The sequence below is a fragment of the Rousettus aegyptiacus genome, unplaced genomic scaffold, assembly GCF_014176215.1.
Source record: "Rousettus aegyptiacus isolate mRouAeg1 unplaced genomic scaffold, mRouAeg1.p scaffold_m13_p_3, whole genome shotgun sequence".
In the NCBI taxonomy this organism is placed as follows: domain Eukaryota; kingdom Metazoa; phylum Chordata; class Mammalia; order Chiroptera; family Pteropodidae; genus Rousettus; species Rousettus aegyptiacus.
This window is the reverse complement of record NW_023416306.1, coordinates 105,623,382-105,643,257: the sequence shown is the minus strand read 5'-3', so window position 1 is coordinate 105,643,257 and position 19,876 is coordinate 105,623,382. Positions and strand designations below refer to the sequence as shown.

Sequence of the window (19,876 nt, the reverse complement as noted above, 5' to 3'; positions counted from 1 at the left end):
TCTCCTCTGCCTGTAACTGGGGAGGGGGTCCTCTCACCAAGTGGGATCATGGCACCTCTGATGAAGGCAGCCTGAGGGTAGAAGGTGGATAGCCCCAGGACCTGGCACACATTCAGCAGCAAGGTCAGAATGCTTTTCTTCTGAGAGTTGTGTGTGGCATCTCCTCAGGGACTCCAGCTGAGACAGTGGTTCCAGTCAGGTGGATGGATGAGCCCCTGCCTCCAGGGATGGAGGAGAAGTTGGAGCAACCAACATGCTGCCCTTCACCATGGACAACAGGGACCAAAGGAAAGTCCATCTGATGAGCAAGTGGTGATACATGGCTGGGCTGTCATCAGCATTAAATCCCTGGGCTCAGACCCTAGACTTCTCTGTAGGGTTCCTAGTCGTCACAGCTTAAGCCGAGAGCCCCACTCAGTATTTTACAGCATGGCACTGCGATCACAGACATTGACTCTTTAGGTGGTCTTGGTGCCCTAGATGGGAATCCCAACAGTCTGTAGCAAACAAGGTAACCCACAGTCCTCGAAAGGGTAAGGGCATGTGGGCAGGCGCCCCAGCACTGATACAAGCTCTTCTTGGGGTGTCCCAAATAGGGAGATGATGCAAGTCCACCCCTTTCCAAATGTTTTTTTGCTTTAACACAAGTCTCTCCAGAACAGTGCTCTTCTTGGCCCCCTGATGTAAGCAAGGCAGGGAGGCAAAAGGGGGCCCATCACAGGATCCCATATACATGCCCCCCTCTGGCCAAGACACCTGGATAGCAGACTCGGCTCTGACTGGGCAGCTCAGTAGCAGCGGGTGGGTCCAGAGGAAGAGGCGGCATCAGCGATTGGCCAGTTGGGCAGGGTTATATTTTACGGGCGGATTATCGTACATGAGGTACTTGGACAAAGTTTTACGGGGAAGAAGGACCTTGTAATAAATAATATTCTGCACATCAAATCACTTTCACCGGCCCCCACCCCCGCAACACACACCAAAGAAAGGCTACACACACAACAGTCCCTCCCACCCTGTTACCCCACTCCCAAACCCAGCTAATTCTTTATTACTTTAAGAGCCAAGAAGACTTCGCTGGCTCTCGTGGGGGGAGCCCCCTGAATTGGGTACAGGACACGAGGTAATATATATGCCAAAAAAGGAAGTACGGGGTCATAGAAATGGAGAAGGGCTTTCAGGATTACCGGAAATACTGGCTTCTAAGTAGCTACAACTCTGCAATGAGACCACTGGGGGGCAGATGAGGAACGAAAATTCCTCAGTATGGCTGGTCAGCTGAGAACCATCAAGGCCCACTAGATGGCGTTGAGCTACAACAGGCTTTTAAAAAGGAGGGAAAGCTAAAGGAGTTACCACAGGGAAAAGCTAGCTAGGGGAGGTGGCAGGGAAAGCTGAGCCTGGGTGTTAGATAAAGGGCCATTAACTGACTTTCCCGTTAGTTAACAAACTTCCGAGAGTCTAGACTGCACTACTTCCCCATCAAAGAAAGAGAAACAAATGAGCCTGTCCCCATTACAAGGGGTCTCCCTTGCTAAACCAGCGAATTCTCCCTTGGCCCTATCCTGATCCAAGTTTCTGCCTAGTCCCTTCTTTAGCTATCCCACTGTGGACAAGGGATCACCAGAGTGGTCCACTCCTTCCCCTAGGTGCACTCCTGCCCACCCACCTCAACGGGCAGCTTGAAGATTTACCTCTTTCTTCTCCTCATCTTCAGCACTACCCTCTGGGCGGTCATCATTGCTGACTTGGTCTGCAATAGGCATAGGGGGTTCTGGCACCTCATTTTCAGGTCTGTTTTCACTTGTGTCCATGGTCACTTCCTCCTTCTCCTCACTGACAGTATGGGGAGAGGTTGGGAGGGAAGGGCAGAAAAGAACCAAGGGGAAGAGAGAGCAAGATGTTAGGTTTTGGGTCAGGAAACTCCCATGCCTCGTCACTTGGGTGGGTTGGGAGGGCTGCTTTTCAGATCAGACTAGAGACCCTTCCCCATCAGGAAAAGTGGAAAAGTTTTCCTTGGGGATGGTGCATAGATCAGAGCAACCACATCCACCCAATGCACAGACGGGATAAAGCTGTGATGTATGGAGTTGGGACTCCAACTGTTAAGTAATTCACCAGAGTACTCTTATGTGAAGGGATACAGCGACCCCCTCCCCTCCAAAATAAAAATCCTGGTCCCTCAAAAGTGACTGTGATTTGCCCACACCCTGTGGCTTCCCTATCCTCTGGCCACAGGCACCTTTATTAACAAAATTGCATGAGAAACTAAGAGAACCCTGATTATTTAAATAAGACAAGAAAGAATGACCAAGGCTGTGGCAAACGATCCCAGCCTTGTGTTTAATCAGCTGCTTAATAGGTAAAGGCCTACTGACCCACGGGATCTGGAGACACTAGAAATGAAGAGATGGTGGGGGCTGCAGGAAAAGTAGGGTTGGTGGGGGTTCAAGCTTCAACAAGGACCCTTTCTCGCCTAAAAGAAAAAACTAAAACTGCCAGAAAGTATGAATGCTCAGCAAAGAATCAGGCCACTTTTACCTGTTCAGAGGTGTAGGAATTGTTCTTACATTCTGCTTTCACCCATTTTCCCCCATTCCCTCATTCCAACTTCCAAGAGATAAAAAGAGCAGGCCTCCCAGTCAGAACACACCCTCCCCCACATCATGTATCTTGCCCCCACAAACACTGAACCTCTCCCCGCCCCATCACAAGTTATCTCCCATTTCTGGCAATGAATCCCAGAGCTTCACTTCAGGTAAACTATCTTCCCATCTTCTTTTTCTGTCTTCACCCCTAACTTCTCTCTCTAATCTCTCACCCACTACCACCTGAACACTGGGGTAAAAAAAAGTAAAAGCAAGATGATCAGGGGCCTAAGTCTCAGAAGGGAAACCAAGCCTCCCCAGGCTGATAACCACCTCCAGAAAATTCAGCATTCCCGACAGGCTGACTGACACTCAGAGGTCAGAACAGCCTCCTCAGAGCAGCCAGGGAGGGATGCACGGGAAAGGGGGAGGGGAAAATCGGAACTGTGCCCCCAGCTAATAGGCCCCCACAGAAACACAAGATTCAACTACCCAAATCTAAATAAAAAGCTTATCTAAAAAACAGCTATTTCCCACAGAGAAAGGGCAAGTGAGGCCAATTAGAAATCAGGCAGGAAGGACAAAGGAGGAAAGCAGAATGACTGAAAACAAACCAAAACGAAAAGACGGAATGAAGGCCATGGGGGAAGAGAAGGAAGACGAGGTGGGCCGGAGCGGTGGGGAATAGGGATACATGGAAATGTGAAGCTCTCACCCTTCTTTGCTTTCTGATAACATGATTTTTTTTCTCCCCCTGGAAGTGCTGTTTATCCCTTTCTGGAATGGAAGAAATAACAAAAACCAAACAAAAAAATCCTAAAAAATTTAAAAAACAAAACAAAACACCTTCCTTGTCCCAAGATCCCACCACCTCCTCCCCAGCCACCCGATCCAGAGAGAGAAAATCGAGATGGAGCAACTGGGGATCCAAAAAATGGTAAATGGGAAGGGAGGTGGTGGTGGTGGTAGGGGAGGCTAAAATAGATCTGGCTTTTAAGAGATAAGCGTTAAGTCCTCACGGCAAACCCCGAATTCGGCTGGATTGGTCTCTCTGGAGAAGGAGGAGGAAGGAGGCCAGGCTGCTGGTAGTGGCTGGCTCTATTGTATTGGCGGAGCAGCGGCGATCAGCCGGAGACATGCAGGGGAGCCATCTTGCCACTTACCCAGCAGCCCGTGTGTGCGGATGGGGGAGGGCCCTGCTGCAGCAGGGGAGGGGAAAGAGAAAAGGGAGGGTGCTGAGTGAGCAAGGTTCTTATCCCCTGGCCGGCCACAGGGAGCTCACTGCTGGCTCAATAGGCCTGGCCTTTTTCCTTCTTTTCTCAGGTTACAACGGCTATCCAGGCCTAACCCCACAGGGAGAGGGTGCTCTCTCCTTGTCTTCCCAGGGGGCGGGGGAGGGGGCTGGGTGGAGAGGACATACAAAGTTACAGCTGCTGCTTGGAAGATTCCAGAGGATAGAAGGAAGGAAAACAGCAGAGCTGGGAGTGAAAAACGATTAAAGAAGGAAGATAAAGCCAAAGTTGAAAGAGACACAGCATGGAGGATCAGGAGCAATTTATGTGCCCACTTTCCTCTCTCCAAGAAACTAGTATGGAATGTTGAAACCAGATAAACCAGTCAGCTGTCCAAGGTGGGGAGATGGGATGAAAATTGGCTCTATTTAATTACTACAGTAACTTGCTTGCTTGCCCCCTAGCAAAGACCACGTGTTACTACTCCAACCTCTCCTTTCTCCAGGGATGTTGGAAGGATTGGATAAGCAGAGTTCCTTTTTGAATTACCAGTAGAGATGGGAAGAGATGACAGACAACTTTGTTTCGCAGAGTCTTTAATAAGGTCACCCTGCCTCAGGGTTCAGTGGAGCCAGAAAAGGATAAATAGGGCAAGGGGGCCTTGGGTAGTGGAAGCTCGAAGGCCACTTCTTGGAGCAAGGGCTCCAAGGTAGGGCTCTTAAGAAGAATAAGAAATTGAAGTGAGAGTGCTATTACACAGAGCAGGGGCGATCTACTGGGCAGAAAGTGATTAGGAACTAAATGGAAATTATTAATTACAGGCATCCTCACCAGACTGAATGTGAAATGGGAAGCTGATTCTAACCATTTAAAAGGACCCAGCAGATGCTCAAAATGCTCATTTGTGCTTTCCTTTTGTACCCTACTGGCAGTAGAGCTTCTGAGTACCAAAAGCTTAGTATTTACCTCATTTGTATTACCAGAGCTTTTTTAGCCAAAAATAAAATTTCCTCCCTGCTGCTTAAAAACCTTAAACTTACATGCCAAATGCATGCTAAAACCACCATGCAGTATGTACATTACTCTAAAAGTTCCCTGTCTGCTCAGTAAGAGCTCTGGAGTCAAACTGGCTAGGGCCTAATCCTGGCCTCAGCTGCACCCCCAAACAAGTTGTATGATCCTGGGCAAGATCCGGAACCTCTCCATGCATCTCTTTCTAAACTGTGGGGATAGTAACAATACTTCTCTAATGGAACAGTGTGAGAGGGGTCCCCTCGTAAGCATCTGGCTTGAATGACACCTCAAGTCAAATTAAGAATGTGCATAAACACATGTAGTGTTACTAGGCCATTATCTCATTTGATGCCACCTATGGAGGTTTTTTGTTTCCTCAAGGAATAGGCCTCTCTTTCTCTGATAAAAAGGCTTTCAGTAATTGCTTGACAGGTTTTCAGCAAACCCCTCTCACTATGTATAATAACCACTAGTTTACTTGCCCCTCACCTCCATCCTGCAGAGTTCCTCAAGGTCATGGACTGCATCCCTTGGCCCCTAGCCCAAGGCCTAACAAAAAAAATGCTCAGTAAACATTTCTGAATTAAGCTGTTATTTGGGATACTAGGGGGACACTTTAATAAATGATTACTGAACTAAAAGTTTTCTTTTTAAAAAAATTTTTAGATACAATTCCCACAGAGAATGTTACCTTCAAATATCCTCGAATAAATGTTCCCTGTCCATCAACTGTACTAAAATACTTTCAGCTGCCAATTTGCCTCTCCAGAAGTAGCTTCCTTGGAGAAAGAATTTTCTTTTACTGGAAATTCTATCTCGTTTTTTCAAGAATAAGAATTTTACCATGTTATCCTTGGCATTCTTAAGACAGCAAGTTTGTATCGTCTATTTCCCCATGATCATTTCTGCGGGATCCAAAAATTTCCAAGGCTTTATTTTCATGAGAAAAAGAATTGCTGAAATTATCCCAAAAGAGACCTCATACTTATAGGACCAGTCCCAAAGTCTTGTTAGCTATATGTCAGAGCCTCCACACAGCTCTGCTTTGTAGTCTCTTTCAGACTGAAAGCATTTCCCTTCCCATTTAAGTTCTTGCACAAATATTTATGATATTTTTGAAATGAATGTGAAGTTGCGTGGCAGTTAGGGGTAGGGGATATCTATTCTTGAACAGCAAATGAAGATTCTGTAGTCTGTTAGAAAAGTATAAACTTACTTATAGACTAATAACATCACATTACAGTTTATAATTGAGTATGAATGAGATCCAGAGAGGCTAATGAAAAAGGAAATTTCATAGACATATATGTTTTGAATTTTAGTTTTTATACAAAATTCATGAAGAACTGAGGACCTGATAAATTTAATAAGAAATAGTGGAACTTAACTACCTCTTAGGCAATGAGATTTAAATCCTAAATACTCTCAGGAGCATATATTTCCAAAATAACCGAGGACAGTATGCTTTGGGGTGGGGGTGGGGGGCTAGGGGGGGAGAGATGTCCTTAGATGCCAATTTCTTAGTGAGCAAACTCTATTGATGACAATTCTACTTTTTTTTTTTATTATGAATCATTTACCATATTCGCACTGTAGGTCCCCTAAGGAATATCAATTACACTGTCATACTGACTTAAAAGACCACTTCCTTCCCCCTACTCAGGCAAAAGGACAACTAAGCATGGTGCCAAGAGCCCTAAATTGCTATTGCCTACAAGGTTTGTGTACACAAGAACGATATATTTATAAAAATTCAAGTCTGAATTAACTACTGCATTTTTTTTATGTAAAAAGAGTACCATTATTTTCTGCCAAAGGTGGTCATTTTTGTTATATACATAGCAGGCAGAAGATTGGATATTGGAATACGGCTCAACTGAAATAGAACTGGGGGCTCACAAATTCCTGCTCCAAGCAATGAAGAAGATACCTTACCTCATAAATCTAGAATTCCTCAGGGCACAATCAGAATCAGAATGGATTTAACCAAGCATAGCAAAAATAGTTAGGCAATCTCTTCCAAGTGGTGAGAGGACCTTGAAGTCTGTTTTTTAAACATTTTACTGAATCAATAGGCCCTAGGCTGTTTTTATTAGTCATGTGACTTCTCGTTGAGATGGAAAACCAAGGGTAAGCCACAAATGGTCTTTTCTACTTAGCACTACTGATCCCATTTTTAAAATTGGCCAGAGCTCCCGAGGTGTTGAGGCTGAAAGTTAGGACCATGGTAGGTGATAAACCAAGGAGGAGTGTTGGGTATTAGTTGTAGTAGGGCCTCCAGAAAACCACCTCAAAGATACGTTTACCAAATCCAATGCCAGAATAGCTTCTGGGGTTAGGTCTTTGGGCATGTCTTTTTGTTAGGCTGCTTAACAGACCATCTGGAAGGCAGGCAGAAGGAAAGCAGGTAAGACGGTCATGTGTGAGCTACTCCTGAGCTCACACTGCATTTCTAATCTATAGGCTGCTACACTGAAGGTTGCCTAGGAAACAATGGACAATATCAGTATTTTCAAGGTGTCCCTTCCCTATCGCCTTGCTAGAATCTTGTGACTAAATTACCTGAATCATAAAATTAAGATCAAAGCCACCTTCGCCTGGGGAGAAAAAGTATCTATGACTCCAAGCCTGGAGTTGTATGCTGAAGTCCAGAAATAAAGGTGCTTCTAAACAGCATAAAGTGCCATTCTATTGCTGGGATCCACAGAATTTTAAGGCAAGCAAGGAGCTGTTTAGAAAATTACTTGTTTCTCAAGATAGATAGGAGGCAGCTCTTCATACCTAATTAATAGCAGGTTTTCAACACTTACTTTGAAACTGCCATTATACAAAGGACATGTAATACCCCCATGGGTTAGGGAAGAAAAGGCAGGTATTAGGTATTATCTTTGATGGACATGGAAGGGAAGGTGTCACCCCATTTCCTCATCGATGGTGTAGCTGGGAAAATCCTGAACACCTTCCAGAATCCGCTGGGTTTTCACTTTATGGTCCTAGAAGAAAAACCCTTTTCCAAAGGATAATGTACCCATCCCCAAATTGAAAAATAAAAACTTTTCAAAGAAAGTAGAATGAACTTTTGGCTTTCGAACCAAAGTGTAATGGCCACAAGATGGCAGCAGAGGCAAGAATACTGGAATGGACATTAGCAAGAGTATATATATTCCAAGGCAAAAGCTATGTAGTAAGGAGTACAAAACTATTATTAAAGTCATAAGGAGATAATAAAATCACGTCACCTGCTTACCAACCTCCAAAATCAGAGGCAAAATACAGTCCGAAGCTCTCAGAAGAGTGTAAATTATTAGACTTTTACATAAAGGGAAAAATCATACTGGTACATGTTAACGTTAAAACACCACAAAAACAATCATGGAACAACTTTAGCCCAACTGTCTACACAGGACATTCACCAGAGTGGTACAAGACTCCTGATGTCTAAAAACTAAGCAATCTTATCTCCACAGTGCTTTTCTTTTTCATTTCCTATGATACTCTGAGGCCAGGAATGTTGGTTCAATGGCTTCTTAATTTTGAATATTTAATTAGATTAGAATAATGAATGACATATCTGTTCAATTACAAATATAATTTGATATATTTCTAGACCTAAACTTAAGTAATAAAAAAAAAATCCACACTACTTGTAATAAATGGTACAATCAATCTAAGGGCCTTAGGGGCTCGGGAATAAACTTCTGACTTGATATGGACTTCATATTTTACTGTATTGTATGCTGTAAGAGTTAACTAAAATAGATTGTGCTTAATAAAATGACAGCTAATAACCAGGGAAAATACAGAAACTAAAACATAGCACCCTCTTGTGCTTTTCTTTGTAGACCCTCAATATCCTTTATTAACCTGTGATCCCAGGCTTACGAATAGCTGGTAAATATGTTAAAGATTGAGTTAGGATACCCCAAGTCAATTTCCTTACACTGTCTTAAGTATGGAAACAGAAGCTTCTGTTGCCTGTTCCTTAAAAGAACTATTTTGGTTAGATGATCACAGATAAGGGTTTCTTTATGCTCCCACCACTTTTCAGACCACCTTGAGAGTTCAGGTGTCAGCTCCCAACATAGTACCTAAAGTCTAGCCTTTGTCCAGATAAAGCTCTGCCTTCATGTTTTATAAGGAAACTAGGACTGCTTAGTCAAAGAACCCTAGGAGCAAAGAACTATTCCACATTCCTAGCTCCTTTTTGTACCCCAGTCAAGATATATCACTTACACAGTGTGATGAATCCTTTCTGATTCTGGTAGGTGAGAAGTTGAAGTCTCTGAGGTTTGGGGCTGTGTGGCAGCTGGTGGCTCTGCCTCTTCAGCTTCACACTTCTTTGGGCTCCCCTGTCAGGACAAACATAGCAAAACAAACATAGCAACATACTTAAATCTGCTTGGTTCCTTTTCTTTAACAGAGCAGGACATACACCATGCCAGCTCCACACATAGTCCTATCTTTGTTAGTTCATTTTAGAAAGAGGAATGGAATATTGCTTAAAGAATTGCTATGCCGGCAATTATTTTATTAGAGTTTTTAGAGAGAACTGAGAAAAGGCTTCCTTTTGGGTGGAAAAAAAGAAGTTCTGATGAAGAAATGACCCTGAGAGCCCTGGAGATGAGAATTTGGCCTCATGTAGTTTTCATGAACCAGGGAATTAAAAATTAGGTAAATGGAATCTAACAGGTATTCCCAGCCTTCTACATTTCTACTGAACCTTGTCCAGACTGAGCTTTCATTTTATAGTTAAGACAAAAGAGAAGATCATGCCTACTCATCTATCTCCCTCTAAGGAGAAGACATAATAGCCTACCGGCTCAGGCTGTACCCTCTGGGTCACATGCTTTTCAGCTGGCTCTGGTTGGCTCATAGGCCTCACTCGCATAGAGGATGAGGTGGAAGTCCTCGCCTTTGGCTCGAGAACTTGCAGTTGTGGCTCTGGTGGAGCTGCAACCTCCTGACCAGAAGAGGGATCTTTGGTTTCAGTGTAGCTGGTGCTGCAGTCTCTGGAGACTCCAGGGCTCAGAGACTAAAGAAATAAAAGACATAAGGCAAATTATTTTATGTGGTATAGCTTCAGTAGATCACTGAGTTTTCCAACTCCCCCTGACCCAAAACTTTGGACTTCTCTGTCCTTATGTTTATTCCTGTTTGAGTTTGTGATCTCCCGGATTCCCTAGATTATTCAAATTACTTAAGTCCCAACTAGGTGCTGGGTACTAGAATACACATGTAAAGACACATGCCCATACCCTCGAAAGATTACAGCCTAGTGGAGATGGGTAAATTAATTTAAATTAAAAAAAAAAATCAAAATTTGATTTCCTTTCCTTGGAATCAAAGGGGTTCAAAACGAAAAAGGACCCTATTTAGGGATCGATGAATTGAAAATTAGACTCTTAAAATGAAGGGAAAGTAATCAATGAACTTGGAACTAAAGGAAGACTTTCCTATTCTTGCCAGAAATCGTAAGTTCTCCTAAGACTGAAAAACCCTGGTGTACAGACAGAACATCAATGTACCCAGGAGTCCTCCACACTTACTTTTCTGCTGTTGCTTGATGCTGAACGAGAACGGGAACGTGACCTGGACTCTGATGTTGATCTGGAGCCCCTCTTGGACCTACCACGAGGGTTGGCATGAGCTCTCTCTCTCTGCTTGGATCTTGGAGGTGAGCGAGATTGAGAGCGTGAACTGTCAGGAGAGCGAGATCTTGATCTAGAACTGGAGGATGACGATGAGGAGGACCTGCTAGAGGATGAGTCAGGTGACCGCTTCAATCTGTGGCTTGGGAGAAGGGTATGAGAAGCCCTTCTGCCTTCCTTCTGTTCCACAGACGGCTGTTTCAGAGATTCTTCAGTGATCCCTTTGGCTGGTGCTAATTCCTCAATTTTTAGAGGGAGTGGTACAGCAGATTTGTCTGACTCTATTCCAAGACCCTTCTGGGTTGAGGACTCAGCTAGTGTGCTTTTCTGAACTAGAGGCAAAACACTCTCCTCTGGCACTTTCTCTGCTGGAGATTCTGCTTTGGTGTCAGCAGGACTTGACAGAGTAGACAAGCCTCCTACCAACTGGACAGTATGCTGAGATATTAATAGCTCCTTGGACTCAGCATCTGTATTAGGAGGAGATAACTGAGTGAGAACAGGGGGGGCTGGGCCTTCCATGGGCTCAATTTCTTCTTCACTCTGGAGTGGTATATTAGGTAGCGGAGAAGATGCTTCCTTGGTAAGTAAAGGTGGAGGAGTCTCCTCCTCACTGGCAGTTTGCTCTGGTTGTAGCACAAGAGGGGCCTTCTCCAGATCTTCAGTCAATCGAGGAGGGGATGGCGATTTTGATTTTTCCTCCAAGCCTTTTGAAGATTTTATTTCTCTTTCTTCTTCTTCAAGGGGAGAAACTGTTTTTATCTCTTTCTCCTGCTGATGTCTTGCCAGATGACCTCTTCTAGTAGCTTCTTCCTGGGACCTTGTAACTCTCCCTCCTCTCTCTAACCCCTCCTGTTCCTGGGATCTTATAATAGTTTGTGGTCTCTCTTCCACTACCTCTGGTTTTGCTCTGGGCATCTCTTCCCTTTTTTCTTCCTCAGACTGTTTCAGAACTGGTGCATTCCTAAGTTTTAGTCCCTCATCATCTTCTTCCTCCTCTTCCTCCTCTTCTTCCTCTTCCTCTTCCTCCTCCTCTGTTTTCAAATTTCGATCTGCTCTGATCCTCAGATTTCTGGAAGGTGTTTCTTGATCTTCCTCCTCCTCAGCAGCCTGACTGCACTCAGAGAGTTTAGCAGCTCTTGCCTGAAAGAAATAAGATACACAATTGTTCCAAGTATATTCCTCACTATCAACAGAAGAGAAAAAGTATCTCAAGAGATACACACAGAAAGGAGAAACTCAATGATGTACACTTTCACCAACACAGAAACTAGTTTGGCAGTAGACAAACATGACTAACGTGGGCTCTAATGGAAATCAAAATAAAATGACTAAAAGGAATGCAATAATGAAACTTCTACTAGCTCATTTTTTAGCTTCGAACTTTAAAAATAAATAAACTAAAAAAAATACACATACATACAAACTGAACATCTAGAAAGTGGAAGGTCCAACCTATTATCACTTAATTTCATTATTTTTATCATTTTGGTATATTTAATTTTTCCCTTGTTCCTTTTCCAGTCATAATTATACTACAGATATACTTCTGTATTCTGCTCACTTAGTATATCATATAGCTTTCAGGTTTTAATTGAATAATCAAGTATCTCTTATTTATTTACATTATTTATTTACTTTTTTATTAATGCCTACAGCACCTAGTATTCCTAGGTGGTCTCCCATCCAAGTACTAACCAGGCTTAACTTCCGAGATCAGACAAGATCGGGCACGTTCAGGATGGCCTGGCCGTAGACAAGTACCTTTTTTAATAACACGCTTTAGAAATATAGAACAGCCTACAGTCTTTCACAATTAAGTTTTATTTTTTTTATGTATCACTTAGAAATCTGAAGGCCAGAGCAGATCTAAATTTAAAAACATAAAAAAGGAAAAGGTGATAAAGAGAAAGAAAATTGTACAGAAATCTAGAGAAACACCAACTCTGCAATAGTTTGAGAAGAGAAAGATGACATAACCAAAGTATTACTCAAAGAGGTGATGGATGATACTTCAGGAGGTATCCGAGTTACCTGTCTGACCCTGGATGATCGTCTTTCTCCTTTCCTTGGTTTCTCATCATCAGAATCACCTTTTTCTTCAGAAACAGAGGAGCTTTTTCCTATCAAATGAAAGAAAATTAAGCCAGACTCATGATGTGAACACTCCTTCCAAGGCTACTTTCTAAAATTTAATCAATCATAGCATATATGCTGGTAAATACATACTTATAACAGTTTGATTTTTATGCAAAAGAAAAGACTGCATAAAGTCCTAAGGATCAAGGTCATTGATTTCTGCTGTGCATGTTTGGAATTTTTAATTCTCAAAGCCAATCCACTTATTACAAATAACTCAAATAGATGCAGAATAACTACCGAGGGCTTCAAACTGTCTAACAGGAATGTATAAATACAAAGTGTATTTATTGCTAAAAAATGTTCTGTCACTCTGAATCAGAGCTCAAGACTTCACTATGTTTAGTGTCTACTTTTTTGGATTGCTTTTTGCTACCACTAGTTCTGACCAAAATGTTACAAGCAAACTGGACAGGGTTTCAGAATTGGGCCGTGAAAGTGTGTTTTATATATGCTGCTCAAGGTGAGATCTTTTTTTTTTTTTTAAGGAAAATAAGCTCTATTATTAAAAGATTGATAATTACCAATCTAGGTCATTCTAAATAACAACTATGTAAAAATGGAAAAGCTTTTCCTCATATTTCATGAAAGACAGTAACTGTCAGTTAAATAATTTGAGTCTCAATGATCTGAGAAAAAGAGGGAATGGACTAGAAGATTTCTAAGTTTTCTATCAGTATTAAAATATTACATAGAGTAGCAAAACAAATACTGATGAAAACCAGTTTAGAAAACAGCCTAAAGATAATTATATTCCAGATACTTAGGCTCAATTTTAATGCAGTATAAAAGGTTTAAATGATCCACAAAACTATGTTCTACACTGACAGTATTTAAACTGGTACAAATAAAACAGATGGTGTGAGCTCTAATCCAAAGTCTTCTCTCTTCTTATTTCTATATCTCAATAATCTAAAATGAACTAGTCCTTGTATGCCGGCTGTAACTGAAACATAAAAAATTATTAAATATAAAAAATAAAATGAACTAGTCTTTGCCTCTGTAATTAAAAAAAGAAACATTAAAATAACTAGAAGACCACACATATTTTGTAAACTTTACTCCATAATTACTTGATTAACAGATCTCTCTGCATATATATAATCTAACTGGGTTAGTGAATAAAGACTTGCATTATGGGTGTGTGTGCAGGATCTATGGTTAGGATATACAGTGATAGACCAGATTCTTTAGCAAACATTTAAAGAATAACCTGTAAGAAATTAATAAGTAATGTGGTGGCTAAAATAACAATAACTGCATAATTTAATGACATGGAATAGATTAAATTACAAAATGAACAAAACCAAAAGAAAGTATTTCCCACAAAATTTTCAGCAAAGATCCTTTGCAAGTATAAGGGAAAGAAGCTGATGTATTTTAGTTTTACAAAAAAAAAAAAAAGAAGAAGAAAAAAGGCAGAGGGTGGGGAAAGGATGAATGTGCACACCACGGAGGATTTTTAGGGCAGTGATAATACTTTGTGTGATACTATAATAATGGATACATGTTATTACACATTTGTCCAAATCCATGAAATGTACAACATCAAGAGTGAACCTGAAGGTATAAAGTATGGACTTCGGGTGATTCTACTGTGTCAGTGTAGGTTCATCAATTTTAAGAAATGTACCACTTCGGTGGAAGATGCTGATAGTGCAGAAGGCACATGGAGGGCAGAGGGCACCTGGGAAATCTCTGTACCTTCTTCTTGATTTTGCTATGAACCTAAAAAGTGCTCTAAAATGAAAATCATTATCCAGATGCTCAAGAATTAAAAAAAAAAAAAAAAAAAAAGGTTAACCGGGTTGGAAAGTAGAGATTTTAATACTGCAAATATTTTAAGCTTATACATAGACAAAAGGTTGGAAAAATTATATACCAAAATATCAATTGCAGTCCTTTTAGTTTGTGGGACTACTGACGATTTGAAAACATGTTTTTAATTTTTTCAAAATTTTTAAATAAATATATATTTTTTTGTAATAAGAAAACAAACATTTTAAAAAGCATAAAACCCTATACTCTGGAGAGAAAACCTATAAAAGAGATTCTCAAATACTTCTCAAATATTATAAACAGCTAAATCATAGACCTAGCCATGCCAAGTACTCACTTATACCACTTCAAGTTCTAGATAAGAAATATTCTTTGTTTACAATTTAAAAACAAGAGTTATTAAGCACATATTTAAAGTCATATGAAAGATACTTTGTGATGAATAAACAAATAGGCTTTCAGTAAGCACATATATGTTCTGATTAAATAAATATGATTTTAAGGAAAAAAAAAAAAAGGGATGTATAAAGTTGGCCAGAGATAAATGTGTTAAGCAGGTCAAATAAGAGTTTTAGAGTGTGATTTTAAAGTCAGGTACATATAAGCAAACGGTCTCTTTTCCTGCCTATTGTAAGCTGCATGCTATCCTACTGGACTATGTTATTTTGATACTATAAAACTGCACTGATAGAATTTTAGATGATTACTCCTCTGGAAGCACTTGAGGAATACGTCATCAAAAAGATAAGGGGAAAAATAGGCATGGCTATTCATCAGAAAGTTTTGGTCACTGATGTTTTGCAAAAATGTTGATAACTGGAGGAGACCCTCAGACGTGAAATAAGAGTTTAGTAAACAACACAAAATCTAAGGAAGAGATGACAAATCTCCTTCCACCTCCTCGTACAGAGCTGATATAATGCAGACAAGCTTCCTGGAAAGGTGACATCTTTTATTATGAGCACACAGCCATGTATCTTTAGACGTGAATGCTGTGTAGAAACTGAGCACTTTTAGCAAAAGGAGGAGCCAATACTAGTAACAGATTTAATAAATGGATTTCAGGAGGTGAAAAGCGAGTCAAGGTAAATGTAGTTATTTCCAAAATTCCAAAGCCAGAAGACTTCAGGAAAAAGGAAAAGGTGGCTACTAAACAGGGTAAAATACACTGAAGTGAAGACTGTTTAAGAGCCATATAGAAAAGCAGTTTATTCTAGAAAACAAACCCCTGAGCAGGATCTGCAGGACCCAAGTAAGGTAGCTAGAGATCACAGCAAAGTCTGTGGCCAAAGGGTATCCTTGGGTATGAATAAGATGCAGGAATTAAGAGAATGGCGATCTGGCAATGATGCCAAACCTATATGTGACTCATGGTAGCAGTGTAAGTAACGTTATCCAACATTTCTCTACAATCTCAGCATCCAGATTTAATGAGAAAAAGGAATGAGGACTACATGTTGTGTAAGCCATGGGCTGGCTAAGATCCCCTGCAGCTATCCCTTTGTTAAAGAATCTGTATTCTGAATAGCCATTTAAAAATGTTTTTATATTTTTCCTCCTCATTTTCCTAGATTGGACTCTTTTTGAAAAAAATCAACTAAAAGCAATAAGGATTTTTATGTATCTAGTCATGAACTACAAGGGAATCCAGACAACTTGACTATTGGAGGGTGAGATATCAACACCTTAGAAAAATCTGAAGAAAGTGATGGAGAGATATAAGAAGTCAAGAAGGAGAGCCAGGGAGGAGTTTTTAACCAATTTTTTCCTTCCTAGTTAGGATTCTGTATATAACACATAAGTGGGAGGTTGCCAGAATATAAGCCAAGGATCCTGCTTAAATACTGAAAAACTATTCTTTCATTTAGTCATTCAGAAATTGAGGTGATCAGCAGAACTACCAGCAGAGTCTAAAAAACTGTAGAGTCCTAGAACGAACATTCCCCGAGATTCTTTGGGTAGGACCCAGGAATCCATATTCTCGAAAAGAGCAATACACACAAAAACATCCTTGGGTGCCACTACTGATTAGCAAAATATGTTACTATGAACCCTACTTTAATCACTACCTTATTAAAGAGAGAAACTCAAAATATCTAAAGCAAATAAATAAGCTAGCACCCCAAAAGTTTAATGGCCCATGGTGGGCTGACATTGTACACCTAAAATAATCTAATTTCTGGGTAAACTACATGTATTACCACTGATCTAATTAAGCACTGCTAGAATTTCCAAACTATCACTCTATTTAGGAGCTTGACCAAATTTTGTACTGCATTTATGAGATTTATATTCTAGCCAAGATCAGAAGAGCATATATGGCAAGTGTTAGCTGTACTCTACAATTTACTTCATTCATCACTTCTAATTTATTTTTTACCTCTCTTCCCTTTTCCCTGTTTCTTTGTTTTCCTTCATCAATTATAGCCATAGACAGACTCCTGCTGATGACATAAAGCACTGAAGAGATTAGATGCCCTCTAAATCTTTACTTGCTTTTGAAAACTTATTATTTCAGAATCCATCCCTCATTTTCATTTCAATTACATTTAGAACTGAGAGAGGCTTTTTTTTTTTTTTTAAAAAAGTGTTCCTTATCAAATCATGTTCCTATCAAAGTTCCCCATTACCTTCAGAATAAAAAAGCTCACATGCATTGGCCTGATATACAAAGCCCTCTGCAATTATCCCAATCTACCTATTCAATTGTTTATTCTTGAATATGAAAGAATACCTTACTCTGGCTTGATTAGTTAAGCATCTCTCCTTTAAAAATGTCTCATTCACTTCTATCTCTATACCTATGTTCCTTTCTAAAAAATACCCTCTTGTCTCCTCTGTGCCAATTCAAATCCTACCCATTTCTAAGGCTCAGCTCAAATCCTACACCTTCTTCTTGAGGCTCTCTCTAATCACTCTAGTCCTCAGAGAGCATTTACTCTTTCAAATTCCTATGGTACATATATCTATACTACATATATCACTCAAAAATATACAACCTTTGTTAGTTTTATATGTACTTGTCTTCTCTCTCCTTAATAGATTTTAGAAATGTGCTAACTCCTCATAGATTCTACTATGGAGATATGTATACAGCAGAAAACCAATAAATATTTCAGTGATTTCTGAGAAGAAACACAACTGATTTTATATATAAGAGTTTTCCCCTTCCTTCTGGCTTTACAATCAGGGGGAATAAGAATGCTAAGAGCAAAATGGATCAGTTGAGGGTATGCCACAATATTTGAGAAAAGAAGTCTCTAAAAGAACTTATTTCTCTCCAACCATTAAACATCTCTTAAAAATCTATTTTCAGGAAGAAATTCTATATTAATCAAAAGAGCCAGCAACTTCCACACATTCTAAAAATATTAAATATGGAGTGCTCACCTTCCATGACCAGTAGTATTAATAATGATTTAAAATAGTTAATTTACACACTGGTTTGATATAGCTATTTATCGTACACGTGTTTTCTACACAGTTCTCTTAAAAGGATATTTAGACTGCGTTTACAGATTTTTGCCTTAGATACTATGCAAAACTGAGTACTTAATAATGTAAAAAAATTAATTTTGCCCATACACTGGGTTAGAGCTCACTGTAACATGCTCACATAATACTCTGTACTTTTACTGCATGCAGCACAACTCTTAATTCATTATGTAATAATTTGTTTAATGTCCGCCTCCTCACTAGACTATATATTTCATAAGGGCAGAGACTTGTCTTTTTCTCTACTATATTTCCAGTGCCTGGCACATGCCTGGCATAAACAGGCACTCAATAAAAATTATGAATTAATAAACTGCAGCAGATGCCCCTTTGGGGGGGATGACTGGATGTGCAACTCATATATAATTGGTGAAGAGATGAAAAAGGGTTGTGACCATTGCTAAATTCAAAGGTAGAGAAGATTAAAGAGGTACAGATGAGAAGAAAAATCATATTGCCTTATAAAACAGTCTGTTAACAACATAGATGTGAACGCCAACTTCAAAAAGGACATAACTTCCATAAAAAACAGATGTTAAACATCAACGTAACAGAGTTTCCTTGGGACTTTTAACGGAGGCTTAGCATGAAAGGAGGTGTAACTACCTCCCCCCACCAACTACGCAGGATTGACAAAACAGCGCAGTGGGGAGGGAGATACGTACTGGGCGAATGTCTGCTGAGCTCCAGCTCTGGTCTCTCCAGGCTGCTCTGAAAGTCAGGAGGCAGCAGGGAAGCCACTCCCTCAGGATGGATCATCTCGTCCTCCGACTCAGCTGAAGCTTCTGCAAAGTACAGATTGGGTCGGGGCAGGGAGGGAGTGAAGGGCTCAGCATGTGGGAATATGCAGAGGAGTGAAGGAGGTCAGGCAGTCATGGATACAGAGTATATACTAAAAAGAGTGCTGTACACAGAGAAACACTCCCTAGGATTAAGCTCTACCTCATATAAATGGTGGCATAATTTACTTATAACTCTTCCTGTTGGCAGGAACCCTCTAACGAGACAATCAAATTAAGTGTCTTCCCTGACAAAAGGTAAAAAAGTAACTCACTTGGCTCCATAAACTACCAAAGCAAATAAGTAATAGTCTCAGCCTGACTTATTCCTGAATATGCCTAAATAGGTCCATCTTCTCAGTGACAAGAATAAGAATGAAGAAATCCTTGTAAGAAGTGACAGTCTGGGCTTACCTTCAAGTTCTGCAGCTTCTCGAGCTTCGCGTTCCAGACGCTGTCTAAGTAGCTCCTGCTGCTTTTCCAGATACTGCTTTATAAAACTGTTCTGGCTCATTTCCTCGCCAATCTGTGTAGAGGACATGGAAAAAGAAAAGTCTAGGAAAGCAAACCAGGAAAATGCGAAAAGAAAATTTCATGGAGCAAAGATCTACCCTTATACCTGGACCCAATAAAGACAATGAAAATGTTGAAAGACCCTTTTCTAAGCTACTTCTATGTTGAGGACCAAATAAATAGACCTATGATTCACGAAAGATGGAAAAAAAAAAAAAAAAAACTATATATAATTTTTTATTTTATTCGGTTCCCCCCCCCCACAGAGTGATGATGCACAAATAAAATGCAATAAAAGTTCCTGTAAAATTATGCATTTTAGTCTATGGCCATGCCACCCTGAACAAGCCTGATCCTGTCTGATCTCAGAAGCTAAGCAGGGTGGGGCCTGGTTAGTACTTGGATGGGAGACCACCTAGGAAGGTGAGGTGCTGTAGACGTAAAAAATAAAAAAATAAGGTCCTTGAGATCTGTGAGGTCAATCAAGGGTTGCCTCGCCTAAAAAATAAATGAAATAAAATAAAAATTATGCATTTTAATCTAAAAATTTAGATTATACAAAATATTATCTAAAAACAATCTAAATTTTTCTTTTAGTAATGTTAAAAACTGAAAGAAAAAATACTAGCTCGTCTTTTGCTGATATAAAAGATAAATCTCTACCTACTCTGGGAACATTCTGTCAAACA

At 40.3% G+C, this 19,876-nt stretch overlaps 1 protein-coding gene and 1 pseudogene across 10 annotated transcripts in view; one reads left to right on the top strand and one right to left on the bottom strand.

Moving 5' to 3' along the window:
- Positions 1–19,876, bottom strand: part of ACIN1 (apoptotic chromatin condensation inducer 1) — a 30,565-nt gene that overhangs the window by 7,217 nt on the left and 3,472 nt on the right. For 3 of the 10 annotated variants that reach the window (XM_036238545.1, XM_036238544.1, XM_036238546.1), the window contains exons 3-10: positions 19,089–19,200; positions 18,561–18,680; positions 12,517–12,605; positions 10,381–11,625; positions 9,651–9,866; positions 9,068–9,183; positions 5,324–5,383; positions 1,695–1,836 (exon numbers count right to left, since the gene is read on the bottom strand). In XM_036238545.1, coding sequence (XP_036094438.1) covers positions 1,695–1,836; positions 5,324–5,383; positions 9,068–9,183; positions 9,651–9,866; positions 10,381–11,625; positions 12,517–12,605; positions 18,561–18,680; positions 19,089–19,200 — 2,100 coding nt within the window. The other 7 variants (XM_036238548.1, XM_036238547.1, XM_016120525.2 and 4 more) reach the window with 5 other exon arrangements.
- On the top strand, positions 19,509–19,627 carry LOC118600952 (annotated as a pseudogene).